This window comes from Mesoplodon bidens (assembly GCF_964165515.1).
Source record: "Mesoplodon bidens genome assembly, chromosome: 5".
In the NCBI taxonomy this organism is placed as follows: domain Eukaryota; kingdom Metazoa; phylum Chordata; class Mammalia; order Artiodactyla; family Ziphiidae; genus Mesoplodon; species Mesoplodon bidens.
The window spans coordinates 71,980,715-71,996,666 of NC_138161.1; the positions used below are offsets into that span (position 1 = coordinate 71,980,715).

At 41.3% G+C, this 15,952-nt stretch overlaps 1 protein-coding gene across 1 annotated transcript in view; it reads left to right on the forward strand.

Annotated features, from left to right (window-relative positions):
* The window catches only part of CPNE4 (copine 4), a gene marked incomplete at its 3' end in the record, with an annotated part of 612,853 nt that overhangs the window by 556,867 nt on the left and 40,034 nt on the right, over nucleotides 1-15,952 (forward strand). The window contains exon 8 of the mRNA XM_081235787.1: nucleotides 14,916-15,014. Coding sequence (XP_081091913.1) covers nucleotides 14,916-15,014 — 99 coding nt within the window. The remainder of the gene's footprint in view (nucleotides 1-14,915; nucleotides 15,015-15,952) is intronic.

A 15,952-nucleotide genomic window follows, 5' to 3' on the forward strand; every position in this document is an offset into this window, starting at 1 on the left:
GCTTCTCAGCTGCATAGCACAGGGAGATCAGCTAGGTGCTTTGTGGCCACCTAGAGGAGTGGGATAGGGAGGGTGGAAGGGAGACACAAGAGGGAGGGGATATGGGGATATATATGTATATGTATATGTATAGCTGATTCACTTTGTTATACAGCAGAAACTAACACAACATTGTAAAGCAATTGTACTCCAATAAAGATCTTTAAAAGAAAATTTAAGCTTCTAAGTAAGGACAGAAGGAGAAGAAGACAAGTTTCCTGTGGCTCTCTTAGAAACTCATACCAGGGAAATCATCATCATCATGGGATGTTGGGGCTTGAGTCATCAGGAAACTTTCTGATTTGCTACCTGAATATGTGGCTTTAGTGACATAAAATTAGAAGGACTCGTCATGGAAAACACATGACTTTGTGAATAGGAGAGGTGGGAAGAAAATGGATGGGATGGTAATTTCTGTGAATGAAATAATTTTTTGCTGCCTAATTATGATTCTTGACAGTCTTGGCAAGGTGACAAAAATGAAAGCTACCGTTTTAAGTAAAATAGAGCACTCAGGATCACTAAAGTTGTCAGTAGGAGGAAGAATCTCAGAGTAAGAAAAGGCAGCTGAACTATGGGACCTAGGCTTCCTAGGAGTGTTTATTAATTAGCAGTCTCAAGGTAACCCGCTTCCCACTTAACTCTGACCCAAACATGGGCATATGGTTCTCCTCTGAGTGCTGTGAGGTCTAGCTATGACAAAGCCAAATTACTCAAACCAAATGTTGCTAACAGACAGGTAAGAGCAAATAGAAAGTAAACCCAGGGAGTAGTCTTAAGTGAAAATATGTGGTTTATAAGATAATGCTCACCTTCAGGGCTTATATCCCTTCCCTTCCCCAATGGGTAAGGCAATGACATTCAGGTAGTTCTTTTCCTCCTAGCACTCACCCTACAAACATGCATCCTGACTCATCAGACTTGAGACTGACAGTAGGAAACAGGTTTTAATCTTATATTCCAACTCTGAACAATAAGTAATGACTGCCTGGGATGCTGGATTGAGGAGGAGTCTAAGTGAGGAAAGTATGATTGACTGGTGATGTCTGCAATGGACAAGGATAAGAGGATGGACAGGAAGTAGTGGGGAAATGACTATGCCTGTGCCAGGTATTTGGCATCCTGGTCTAGACCTAAGAAAGAGATACCAAGACAGAGGTACAGAATTCTCTCTTTCTCTACCCTAAGGACCTTACTCTTCCTCTATGATTAATACTTGAAATAATGCCTCCCCATTTCAGGGAAGACCCCACCTAAGAACAGCATCCAATTTCTACAGGCAGCCGTGTTAGACTCTTGCATATTAGCCTCAGTATTCACACAGAAGAAACTCATGCTGATGGGGGAAGCATATCTTTCCATCAGCCATTTTTCTCTCTGGAATGAATCTCCATAACAGTCTCAGTCTTCCTTTTGGCCACACGGGACCTGGAGTTTCTGAAGTTACAAGTAGCTGTCACAGGCAAAAGGCTAACCCTGTGGGGTGACAGTAAACTTTACAAAACAGTCCCTGCATGAGAGGGAAAATCTGACTGTGCCTCATCTCTGCTTGCTTGTGGTGAAGTCATCCCTGATCGGCTCAAAGAGGAAGACAAGTTACAAAATAGCTGTAGTGAGGGGAAACCTGAAGAAGAGGGGAAATTGATTGCTTTAAAGGCAAGTGGCAGTAGGAAAACTTAGTGAAAGCAGGGACTAGGCAAAGGAAAAAATCATGAGTCTGGGGGGACCTAAAAAGAGGAAGCCATTCTAGATAAAGAGGAACTGACAGATTCTTCATACTGGTCACCCTCCCAAAGATCAAGCTAGATGGCAAGATGAGACTGAATATCAAGGTACAGCCACCAACTTTAAATCTGGATCTGAGAATAAAGTCCCCATCAGTGGTGGGCCTCACACCAGCCCAGAGCAACAGTCTAGACAGGGTAGCACTGAAACATCACAAGTCAACCTTCTCATCCCACATGTAGCCTGGTGACAAGTGTTTACACAATATGATTGATCACCCTGCAGTTTGCTTTGTCAGTCAGTCATGTAGTTAATTACATGTTACTCTTGGGCACTATTATAAATAATGGTATGGCAAACAGTGCTAGGTTTAATGGTCCTTAGTGTTCAGCTATTAAATTGATGGCACAGCTACATCAGTATCGATGAACAGGGATCTTCTCCATCAAAGATAATTTATATCCCTTAGCATAATGGGCTATTCTGCTCCCATTTTTGCCAAGGCATCATTCATACTGATACAGGCAATGAATCCATCAATAAAGGAGGAACAAACATATTTTGTTTTGTAGTTTTTTTTAATCCCCTGATAAATGCTGATCATAAGGAAACAGGGATTTTTGTATCGCTGACACAGAGCTTAAGGAAAATGTGAGCTCACCATAAAACTTGCCAAAACAGAAAAATAAGATGGATTCAGGAGAAAGAATTTGCATCCAAGCACAGCTTCTCCAGAATGTACTGTCCACCTGCCTAGGGCATCCTTCTTTTCCACTCACTCTACAAATACACAGCCAAGTTCCTTGACCAAGTAAGCTGTGTATTATATACTGTTTATTATGCCCTAATCTTGGAAATTATTCACAATACACATTAGCAGGACCTGGAGTAGGGGAAGGCAAAAGGAGTATTGGCACAAAATTTAAGGAAGCTGTCACTCTCAGCTTTATGCAAGTGGCAACCCTGTGCTTGTGGTGCCCTAAGAACAAATGCCTCCTTAAATTTTGTGCCCTTGATGGCTGGTTGGCCTCACGTTGGCATTTCAAAGTCTGCAATAGAGAAAACTGTTTAACTTCTATTATCTCAGCGTAACCCAAGCTTATTTGAGAATTCAGCCCTTTTTTATTTTTTATTAATACCCTATTAACCTCCCATAAACCTGGTGCTCTATGAAATGAACTTTTAAAATGCTTTGCTACCATATGGATTTTGATTTCTGCCCTTTAAAATGATAACCTTGATGTGGAGAATGCAATTTAGATGGAAACTTGGGTCCATTTATCATAAACCACCATTGAAAATACATTGACTATTATGAAAGCCAGAAAGAAATTTTTAATTTTTTTCCACTACTTTTGCTGCCTTTTAAAATAGTTATTGATGAGCCCGTTACTAGGAGGGCCTTCCTATCAGTGAATGGATGGGTTTACACCCACCCATCCATGGGTAAAGAAGATCTGTGTCATCTCCCCAGAGACAAATAAAGCTATTGCTCTGTACAGTGATAAAAATGGAATGAGAAGAAAGGTTCAATTACTTGGGTAATAAGTCTGATAAGCTAGGTCAGTGCCCCTGCTTTATACTGTCAAAATCTCAGCTCTCTGCTTGTCCATCTTGCAAATGTGTGTCTGACTCCATCCGGATGTAAAGAATAAGGTATCTTCCTGGATGACTCAGAACCAAGCCCTCCTATCTCGCACGAAAGTGTTCGACTCAAAAGTCTGTCTATAATAATTATTGTTTAGAAGAGGAGAAATGATTCTCTCTGACAAGGAGAGTTTCACCAGTAGCAATTTTAGGGTAATAACTTAGTACTATTGTTGGGTTTTCTTGTTTCATGTAGGAACTGTGTAGACTCTTCCTCACACTCACTAAGTAAGCAGCATAGCTCAGGGAGGTATAGATTGACCAGGAAGGGCTGGTTCTATGTAGAAAGGCTAAGTGACAGAGGGACCCCATCACAAGGAACTAAATGAAATTAATAAAAAGTATTGGACTACCGGAAGCTTGGTTTCAAGTGTGGCTGGGGTAAATCTACACAAGACTTCAGTCAGAAGCCAGTTCCTGGATGAAGACTCAGGATCCAGACCAGGGTCAGAAGTGATGTCAGCCCACAAGAGACATGGGTGAGAGGGTCCCAAGGAGTAGCCAGGCCCTGAAGAGCATGAGCATGCAAGGTCCCCTCGTGCCCAAAGGATAAGCTGGATGCCCCAGCAAGCCAAAGAAACGTTGTAAACACGGGAACAGAGCAGGGACCAGTCTGTGGTGGTGATGAGGCAGGAGGATCCAGAAAAATGTTTGTGACTGGAATGCTTCAGTTATTTTATACTGTCTATTGATAGAGGGTTAGTCCAGTTTAAACTCCCAGAATTGGCTTGGGCGTGGCAGCAACAAATCTGTTTTCCATAAATCATTTCATGAGATTGGTTAGGAATGGCTCCATGTTTCTCCATGCTTTTAGGATCTGTTTTGTTCCCTTGTTTTAAAACCTCCAAGTCTTGAACACCTATGATGGTTCCATGGGCAATAATTAAACAAGAGAAGCAAGTAAATGAGCTTATGTCGGAAACACACTGTAATCAAGCTGCCTGGCTGCACCGGGGCTCCCTCCTGGCTGCCGCGAGCGCCACATTGCCAGTTTGTGGTTTTCAGACTGATTAAGCCATACGAATCGAGTCATCTGTTATTTTCTGGTCTTCAAGCGCCTTTTCCTCCTCAGGGACCAATGGAGGTTGCCTCCAGGCATCAAAGTACAGCAATCAATAAACCACGAACAGCATGGCTCATTTAGGAATAAAGACACAGGCATTCTTCTGGAAGAAACAGTGATTACCTGTCATGAATCTGGAGATTCACGGTGTTTATTAGAGGTCAAGAATGTGGGATTCAACATTTGACATGACCAAATACTAAACTATCCCTTGGGCCTCAAGCCTATTCTTCCTGTGATTCCTACCCAGGTGAATGGTACACTGACTGCATCACCCAAGCCAGAAGCTTGTGGGTAACATCATGAAATTTTATTGTGTATATGATTTATACTTCAACAGTTGATTAAATGAAAAAAAAATATTATTAGGCATATAGGAACAAACGTTCAATAAACTTCAGTTTGCCTTTTACAATAAAAAGTCCCCATCATTTAGAAAAAAAAAAAAGATGTAAGGAGCAGAGTGAGGTAAATGGCGCTGACCCAAGTCTGCAAGGTGAACTCGTGCTTCGAGATGCTTCTCCCACTGAGCACCTGGTTTGAGTTTCAGGATTAGAAGGAGCCCCATCAGTCTGGACATAGGGTGCTGATGATGAAGGTGATGCACCCCCAGGATGAGCACAGAGCACCCACCCATCACTGCCGCTGGACTGCATGTCCCAGATGCTCAGTGTTTCCTCTTGAGGTGGAGTCAGTGAGTGAGGGCAGGCCGGGCAGGGAAAACAGGTGGTGGATGACTACGCACAGACTCAGGTAGGGGTCTGCACCTGGAGTTAAGGCAAGCTGTTGTACCCAATGTTTAGTATGGATTTGAAAATAAAGACTGGTGGTAGAGCCTACATTTCACTTGGTCTTGCTCCATCAACTAAAGCAGGGCCTCTGACCTCCCCTCCGCTTTAAAGTTCACTTTTCAATTATTTCTTTGAAAATATCAAGCAGGTTCTTGCACATGCTCACCCACATGTCATTTCAGCTACCTCTGGCATGGGCCATGCCCCCATCCTCTTCCTGTGCATCGCCTCCCGTTTCTGCCTCCCCTGAAGTTCACTGAGGGCCCTTCCCCACTCTCATTGTATCAGAAGCTCATGTGAAGTATTAACCCCCAGGCCAAGGGGAGTCACCTTCCACAGATACGAAAGATTTCAGCACCATTTTCTCTCCATTGCTGCTGCTGCCTTGGTACATGTGTGCTTGAGTGTATGGATGTCAAGGCTGCGCCCTCTAAGAGGCTGCCAGACATGCCTGCTGCTGCTGATGCTGCTGCTACCGCTGCCGTCCTTCTGCCCTCAGCCCCCAGCAACACCTCCCCTGCATGGAGAAACACTGAGCCCTCAGGATGCTCAAATCTGGGCCTCTTAGTGCATCTAACCCCTCTGTTCTCCTGACCTACATAGACCCTGCTATTTTGTGAAAACTTTTCTTTCAAGCTACTTTTCTACTTACAGCTCCCTCCCCAGAACTCAGACATGAATCCATAGGGGTTAGACCTGTGGAAAATTCTGAGCGACTGTCACCAGACTCTACTCAGCGTTGCCCCACTCCTCTAAGATGCGGTTCTTTGTTCTTGGGCCCATCTTGTTGCCCCACTCTCTCCTCACCTTAGGTTCAGTCCCCAGAAGATACTCAGGCTCTCATACAGACAGACGTCTGCTAGTCCTGCCCACCAGCCCAGCAAAGATGACTGCCAGAGATGCACATGGCTGAGGCCCCAGCCCTGCCCACCATTTCTGGAGCTGTACCCAGCTTCATCCCTGCTCTACTGTGGAGATTTCTGTCTTCGCTCCCTGTGGCATCCTGCTCTGCCAAACCTCAGAGGTCCAAATCAGAGTGTTCATGTTACAAATCGGGGAGCTACTTTAAATTCCCATCCAACTAGCTGAGTTGATGTTCGAAGGTTATTGCCAAGTCTGCAGTGAGTAAAAGCAATCAAGTGATGAGAAAATAATCAAAGGGACGTGGACCCTCTTCCCATGGACACACACAAGCACCAGAATAGCAAATATACATTTAATACTTTTTTTTAGATGTTTACAGTCCTGTGTAAACCATTAAACCGATTTGTGTTAAGGGTTGTCATTAAATTTTAACAAAAAAGAAGCCATTCCGAGTACTAAATTATGAATGAAATTGTCCCAAATCCCTAATCATAGCCATCCTGAAATATAATTTTATGTATTTGCCTAAAACTCCTTAAAATGATAGAAATCAGATTGCCTGATTTCCCAAAAGCTGCAGTTAGGAGACTGGTCTAGACTAAGTGATGTGAGGACACAGTTTGGTTCCTATGTTACTTATTCTGTTAGCATTTAATTTTGATGGTCTCAATTTAAAATTCTACCTTTAAATGAGCTCAGTAAGGCCCCACCTAGATTAATCATTCTGGGCAGTCTTAGAGTGCTTATTATCAAAAAGAACATTAAAGATGTATATAAGTATATTCTTCCCTGAGAGAGGTCAGATATCCATGATTTAGTTGGTTAGTTAAAAAAAAGGAAAAGAAAAAAGGCCTACCATTGAAAAGGCACATGGCATGAGTATGTTATGAAGCTATGTGGAATAATGAAAAGGGTCCTGAGTATGGAGAAATAAATCCAGGTCCACAGCCTAATTCAACTCTTGCTATCTCTGTGCTCCTTGGGAATAAGCCACCTTCAGTTGCTCTATTGAATTTTAAGATCACCATCCATGAAAAGGGACCTGCCATCTCATGGTGCTCTTGTGAGAATCACCATGAGAAGATGAACAACTGACTTTCAGTTGTCCAAGGGGTATAAATATATCTAGTGAAAGAAAACAAAGGAAATTGTCTTCTTGTCTTGTTCATGGTTTCCTTTGCTGTGCAAGAGCCTTTAAGCTTAATTAAGTCCCATTTGTTTATTTGCTTTTATTTTTGTTACTCTAGGAGGTGGGTCAAAAAAGATCTCGCGTTTTATGTCAAAGAATGTTCTGCCTATATTTCTTCTAAGAGTTTTATAGTGTCTGGCCTGACATTCAGGTCTTTAATCCATTTTGAGTTTATTTTTTGTGTGTAGTGTTAGGGAGTGTTCTAATTTCATTCTTTTACATGTAGCTGAACAGGTTTCCCAGCACCACTTATTGAAGAGGCTATTTTTCTCCATTGTATAGTCTTGCCTCCTTTGTCATAGATTAGGTGACCATAGAAAAGACAACCCTCATAATGGGAGAAAATAATTGCAAATGAAGCAACTGACAAAGAATTAATCTCCAAAATATACAAACAGCTCATGCAGCTCCATATCAAAAAACAAACAACCCAATCAAAAAATGGGTAGAAGGCCTAAATAGACATTTCTCCAAAGAAGACATACAGATGGCCAACAAACACATGAAAAGATTAAACAACATCACTAATTGTTAGAGAAATGCAAATCACTATCATTATCTCCTTTAACAGGGAGAGTAGTGAATAGAAATACAACATCATTAATTATTAGAGAAATGCAAATCAAAACTACAATGAGGTATCACCTCACACCAGTCAAAATGGCCATCATTAAAAAATCTACAAACAATAAATGCTGGAGAGGGTGTAGAGAAAAGGGAGCCCTCTTGCACTGTTGGTGGGAATGTAAATTGATACAGCCACTATGGAGAACAGTATGGAGGTTCCTTAAAAAACTAAAAATACAACTACCATATGACCCAACAATCTCCCTACTGGGCATATACCCAGAGAAAACCATAATTCAAAAAGACACATGCATCCCAATGTTCATTGCAGCACTATTTACAATAGCCAGGACATAGAAGCAACCTAAATGTCCATCAACAGAGGAATGGATAAAGAGGATATGGTACATATACACAATGGAATATTACTCAACCATAAAAAGGAATGAAATTGGGTCATTTGTAGAGACATGGATGGACCTAGAGACTGTCATACAGGGTGAAGTAAGTCAGAAAGAGAAAAACAAATATCATATATTACCACATATATGTGGAATCTAGAAAATGGTATAGGTGATCTTATTGGCAAAGCAGAAATAGAGACACAGACATAGAAAACAAATGTATGGACACCAAGGAGGGAAGGGGTGGGTGGGATGAATTGGGATATTGGGATTGACATATATACATTATTGATACTATGTATAAAATAAGTAACTAATTAGAACCTATGTATAACTCAGGGAACTCTACTCAATGCTCTGTGATGATCTAAATGGGAAGGAAATCCAAAAAGAGAGGAGATACATGCATATGTATAGCTGATTCACTTTGCTGTACAGTAGAAACTAACACAACATTGTAAAGCAACTATACTCCAATAGAAATTAATTTAAAAAAAGAAAATAAAGGGAGTAGTGTTATATTAATCAGTTATTGATAAATAATTAAGAATTTTATGACTTTAATATAATTATCTCAGACTTTGGAACAGAAAGTTGAAAAAGGAATAAAGATGAAATGCCATGTAACTAGGGAATTCTGGATCTGAAAGGACCTCAGAGAACACACTCCAGCTCCCATTCCCCAGACACCCATTTCATAGAGAAGGAAACTGAAACACAGAGATACTGAGAAGACACCCTAAGGTCTCACAGTGCTATCTGCAGAGCGAGGACAGAACTTGGCCTGCTGCTTCCCAGGCCCTGGCCCCTGTGTCTACAAAAATTAAACTGTGTCCACAATCCCATGCAGACAATCCTTTGCCTGTGCCTATGTCTACCACCACCAAACATATTACCGAGTTTGATCATCTCCTTTAATAAAAATTAACCAGTTGATTGCAGTACCTTCCCTTTGCAGTGTGGAAACAGGGCCAATCTGAGGACTGCCATCCACTCAACTCAAGGAGAAAGACCTTTTTCATGAACTCATCACAGATTTGTCTGAGTTCTTACTTGTGCCCAAGAACTGTGCTAAACCCGTTAGAAAGCTGAGTACTCAGAAGTTTCCTTCAAGTAGTTGATAGAGACCAGTGGTGACCACATAGCTGGAGACATGTTAAAGCAGATGTAAACAGATTGCAATGGAAACTTTGGGGGTGGTGTTACACCCCCAAACCAAGGTGTAACCTTGGTTACCAAGGAGCCAAGAGAAAGTGGACAGTGAACCCTACTTCACCTGGACAAATGACAGGTTACAATGTTAAAACATATATAAAAATTTAAAAGTCAAGGGAAGAACAGATTTCCTTTAAACATGAGAATTCTGCAGTGATGAGCTGCAGTTATGTAATTTTATAACCACAGTTTGGGTAGCTCACCCTGGCCTTCCAGGACCTGGATCACATTCAGATCCCGAGAACTCTGATGTTAAAGCCAATTGTACTTTAAAACCCAAAATATTCCATAATAGCAGGAGATCATTCACTTCTCTGTGTCTCAGTTTCCTCATCTGTGAAGTGGAGATGACAATAATAGTGTCCCACTGATGGGGTTGCTGTGAAGATTAACTATCAGAGCATGTCAAGGGCTTAGAACAATGCCCGGGACAAAGTAAATGTTCAATAAACTTTGGCATATCAGTATGAGAAGACCGATTGTCACTGAAAACTCACTTCTTAATATGAAGGTATGAATGCCAAGGGAGAAGATGAGGGAAGGTGCGTCAGCCAGGGTTAACCAGAGAAACAGAACCAGTGGAAGATAGACATTAAGAGATTTGTTGCAAGGAATTGGCTTATGCTAGTGTGCGGGCTTGCTGGACAAGTCTGAAATCCCTAGAGCATACCCTCAGGAAAGGCAGGCTGGAACTCTCAGGCTAACTGAAGTTAAGTTATGGTCCAAAGGCAAAATTTCTCCTTCCTCAGGGAAGCCTCATTCTGCTCTTAAGGCTTTCAGTGGATTGTATCAGACCTACTCAGATTATTAAGGAAATCTCCTTTACTTTGAGATTTCTTAACAGCTTTATTTAATTGATTACATAAAGAACTGTACGTATTTAATGCATATAATTTGATGAGTTTGGACATATGCAAACTCATATGCATATGAGTTTGCACCTGTGAAACTGTCACCAGAATCAAAGTAACAGACAGATCCCACATGTCCCAACATTTTCTTATGTCCTTTTGACTTGTTTTGTGATAAAAACACATAACTTGAGATCTACACTCTTAACAAGTTTTGAAGTGCACAACACCATATTACAAACTATAGGCACAATGTTGTACAGCAGGTCTCTAGAACTTACACATCTTGCATGACTGAAACCTTACACCCATTGAACAAAAAGACCCCAATGGCCCCACCCCTCAGCAACCTCTATTATATTCTCTGCCTCTATGAGTTTGACTGTTATAGATGCCTCATAAAAGTGGAATCAGGCACTAGTTGTCCGTCAGTGACTGGCTTATTTCAGTTAGCATAATGTCCATCCAAGTCACAAATGGCAAGATTTTCTTCTTTAAGGCTCAATAATATTCTATTGTATGTATATACCACATGTTTTTTAGTCATACACTTGGGTTATTTTCATATCTTGGCTATCGTGAATAATGCTGCTGAAGTTAACATGGGAATGAAGATATCTCTTCGATATCCTGGCTTCAGTTCTTTGGATGTATACTCAAAAATGAGATTGCTGGATCATATAGTAGTTCTATTTTTAATTTTTTGAGAAAGCACTATACTGTTTTCCATAGCTGCTGCACTGTTTTATATTCCCACCAACGGTTACAAGGGCTCCAATTTCTCCATATCTTTGCCAACAATTTTTATCTTTTGTGGGTTTTTTTAATAATTGTCATCCTAATAGATATGAGATGATATCTCATTGTCATTTTGATTTGCATTTCCTGATAATTAATGATGTTGAGTATCTTTTCATATACCTGTTTGCCATTTGTATATCTTTTTTGGAGAGACATCTGTTCAAGTCCTTTTACCATTTTTTAATCAGGTTATTGGGGGTTTTTTTTCTATTGAGTTGTAAGAGTTCCTTATACATTTTGGAAATTAATCCCTTATCAGATATACAGTTTGCAAATATTTTCTCCCATTCTGTAGGATGCCTTTTCATTTTATTGATGGTTTCCTTTGCTGTGCAGCAGATTTTTATAGCTCCTGTAGGAGTCTGATATAGTCCCACTTGTCTATTTTTGCTTTTGTTGCTTGTGCTTTTAGTATCATATCCAAGAAATCATTGCCAAGGTGAATGTCAAGAATATTTTCCTCTGTGTTTTTTTTTCTAACAGTTTTACAGTTTCAAGTCTTATGTTTAAGTCTTCTATCCATTTTGAGTTGATTTTTGTGTATGGTGTAAGGTAGGGATCCAATTTCATTTTTTTGCTTGTGGATATTCAATTTTCCCAACATCATTTGTTGAAGAGACTCCCTTTTCCCCATGATGTATTCTTGGCACCCTTGTCAAGTATCAATTGACCATATATGTGTGGTTATTTCTGGGCTATCTATTCTGTTCCATTGGCCTATAGATCTGTCTTTATGGGAGTACCATGATGTTTTAATTCCTATGGCTTTGTAATATATTTTGAAGTGATGTCTTCAGCTTTGTTCTTTTTCTCAAGATTGCTTTAGCAATTCTGTGTTGACAAAATTCAACACTTTTTCATGATAAAAATGCTCAACAAACTAGGAATTACCTCAACATAATAAAGGCCATATATGACAAGTCCACAGCTAATATATTACTCAATGGTAAAACTGTTAAAGCTTTTTCTCTAAGATTAAGAATAAGACAAGAATGCCCTCTCTTGCCACTTCTTTTCAACATAGTGCTGAAAGTCCTAGTCAGAGCAATTAGACAAGAAAAAGAAATAAACTCCATCTTTGTCACTTTCTAGATGTCTAGTCAAGTCACTTGACCTCTCTAAGCCTGTGACTGATACCTATGAATGGCAATAATAATATTGTCATTTCAGGGTTATCATACAGGATTAGAGACCATAAACACAAATGGCCTGGGTTCATAAGAGATGATCATTTAGGACAAGCTCCAAAATTTAACTTCTTTTAGTTCAAAGATTACCTATTGTTAACTGTGTGATGTTGGAAAACTTACTTCACCTCTCTGTGTCTCAGTTTCCTCATCTGTAAAATGAGCATAATGAAAAATTGTTCTGGGTATTAAGTGAATTTACATATGTAAGGTGTTCAGAACAGTTTCTGGTACATAGTAAGCACTATATATGTTGTAATTATTATAATTTGCTGTTTTGTGGTTGGCAGAGGGAATTAAGTAGGCAGGAAACCTGGACTTTCGTCTGCACTGGGTGAACTTGCAGGAGTCACTTCCTTTCTCTTCCATTAATTTCCTTCTCTGTAAAATGAGGGAGTTGACAAGACCATCTGTCGAGCTCAGACATTTTAAGATGATATACCTAAACTACACTGTGAGCTGTGGGAATGTGGAAGGCCTCCTGACTTGTAGACGGTTTTGAGCTGCCGCTCTGTCACCAATCTGTCAAAGTTTCCTTATTGATTCACACCAAGAACCTGCCTCGGTCTCAGCTTTTCTGCAGGGCAGTTGATCTGTTTACTTTTCACCATGACATGTTCCTCTGTCAGCTGTATCAGAGCTATCATAAGCCAGCTTCATGGCAGGGAGAGAAAGACCGTGGTTTTATTTTTCTGCCTCACCGTGTCTTCTTTCCTCTGGGACCCTTCTGAGAAAGGTCCAAACAGAATTCTGCAACTGCCATGATGAGAAATGCCACCGATTTAAGAAGCAGGGCCCGTGTAAACAGCGGTGCCTGCCCCCCAGGAGGCCAGGCCTGGAGCCCTGTTGGGCCTGCCTCATCATCCAGCCCAGGGGGATTCTGCCCCAGAGAGAACAAACGTCCTGAGTGTTATGGTGGCAGGTGGAAGGAGGGCAGTAACTAACCGAAGCATGATGGGAAATCTAAGAGAAGGCAGAGATGACAGGTGGTTTTGCTTGAGATTTGGTGACAAACCAAAGTACTACATACATTCCCTCTAGCTTTTCCTATATTCTAATGAAGAGATTAAAAGAAACACAAGGGAGTGTTGAAAAGACTGTTTTGGCCCCTTTGCCTTTTTATCTGCTTCCCCCCAAGATAGAAGACTGAGTATCTAAGTGTCAGACTCAGATGTCCCAGGGCTGTGTTCACTACTGGGCACAGTTAAGAGCCTGAGAGGCAAGGTCCCAGAAACACACTTCCTTCTCTTTCTGTGCCCAGGCCGGGCAAGCTTTCTTTTGCTTCTGGCTCCAGGTAATGACTGTGTGAGTGTCAGGGTCAGTAAGGAGAGGCTGACAAATAGAGAGAAAAACCCCTGTTGTGAGTAACTGAGATCAGTAGACAAGTGTTTGACAGTGTGATGTTCACAGTGCACATCCTGAGTGATGTTTCCCACTGGGTGGATGTTGATACAATCCACTGTGACAGAAAATAAATGAGTAGGAATAAGTTTGGGGGGGGGTGGATTATGTTTCATTTGGGGCATATTTCATTTTAGGTCTGTGTGGTATCCCACAGGTCAGAAAATAGATTTACAAACCAGGTTTTCCAGGCCGGACTGGCCAGTGGGGTCTTCATCCCAAGAAAGAACTAGACTGCCCCTTGAACCCCAATATTCTAGGGAAAACCTCTGAGTAAATGTCTCCTTGCTGCTTCGATCTTATCTGACTTCTGGGGTTCCTGGCTGCAGATCCCTGGTTTTAGATGTAGAAGTGATATCTGAAGTGCTTGAAACCCTAGTCTAACCTCCACCCTAGAAAAAATGGGGACTCCCTCTTCATCTAAAGACGTGTGACCAAGCAGAGGGATGGCTACTGATTTAATCTGCATCACACTGCAAAGTGTTACTTGCAAGCCCAGAAGTTAGCCTTAGCGGTGTTAGATGGAGCCCTCTTGTTGGAAGGTCGTATCTTACGTGTGATGGACACCTGCTTTTTACCAGTGTAACCCACCTCTCACTGTTCTTCGCCGATTTTTCCTGTGGGTACAATTAAAGATCTCACTTTTTGCTCTCTTACTTGTTTTTCTTAGCATCGCTCTTTTGCCTTCAGAAAAAAAGAAAAGAAAATGTGATTCATATGATCAAATCATTAAACATAAGCTGCCACTGTGGAAGCTACAGGCATGGACTCAGGCACCTGATTCCAGCTGTAAACCACAGAGGCTCTCTGCTGCGGGAGAAACAGCACTGGAATTAGAGTCAGGATACCTGCCTTCAAATCCCAGGTTTTTCATTCACTGGATGATCCCTTTGTCAAGTGACTTATCTCCTTTTGGTCTTACTGGCCTTACCCGAAAAATGGGCAAATTATTAGTCACTGCTGCATCACAGGGCTGCTTGAAGATTATGACAAAAAGTCTAAGTAAAACCAATATAAACCAAAGGGATACCTCTTCCCACATGCTGTCATCCTAGAATTTTGATCCAGACCAACTGTCGTTCATCAAGTCTTCCTCATAAAGTTTGCATTGCCTTCAGCTGCTGTGGATGAATTCTTAAGTTTAAAAAAAAATACTTATTTTCTCTTGCAGTGCATAGTATGGGACTGGGACTCCAATGGCAAACATGACTTCATTGGAGAATTTACCTCAACATTCAAGGAGATGAGAGGAGTAATGGAAGGAAAACAGGTACGTGGTAAGCCCTTCATGGCAGTTCCCCCAGACTCGCCTCTCACAATGCCTCCTTAGCACCCAGCTATACACCGAGCAGCTAGAGGTGAGACATTAATACATGATTAAATGTGGCCAGGAGGGAGCATGGTGGGAACTGAAATCTGGGTTCTACTGCCAACCCAGCTCATAGCAATTGGTTGTGACTTTGGACAGGACCCTGCTCCAAGGTGGTACAGTTTCTCCACTGGCAAAATGGAGAAGTCAGATGAGAAAGTTTCTAATTTCCTTTAGCTGTGTAGCCTTGGACAAGTGACTTAATCTCTGTGTGCCTCAGCTTTCTCACCTAAAAAAAAATGAAGGTGATAATGGTACCTACCCAGTAGCATTCAGTGAAGAGTAAATGAGATAATTCATGATACGCACTTGGCAGGGTGTCTGGAACTTCCAAAATATGTGCTGGTGTTATTATCATGTTACAGTATTCTTTCTAGATCTACATTTCCATGACCTTGTGGCATTAATTACACATTTAATGCTTTGGGCAAATTATTTGATTACTCCAAATTTTTATTTTGGGCACCAGATTTTCATCTAGTCTCACCATTTCACTCTTACACTCTTGATACCAAGACATAAACCCAAACACTACCACATACCACAGGGGTACATAAGGGATTTCATTGCATCACACAGAAGCCTACACCTCCTCTGTGTATCTCTCAGACACCCATACTCTGATGGATACATACATACATCTATTGGTCAGTTGCTGTCGTCTGGACCCTGATCATGTAACTTCTTCTCTGATCTGTTCAGGATTCACCCACCCAGTGTCAGCTGCAGAACCTGAATCTCTTTGGCCGAGGGATTTCTGTGGCTGCTGGAGCCTGCTCTACCCACGCCTACTGCAGGCTGGACATGTCGGGGGATTCATACACATTTCAGGGACCAGC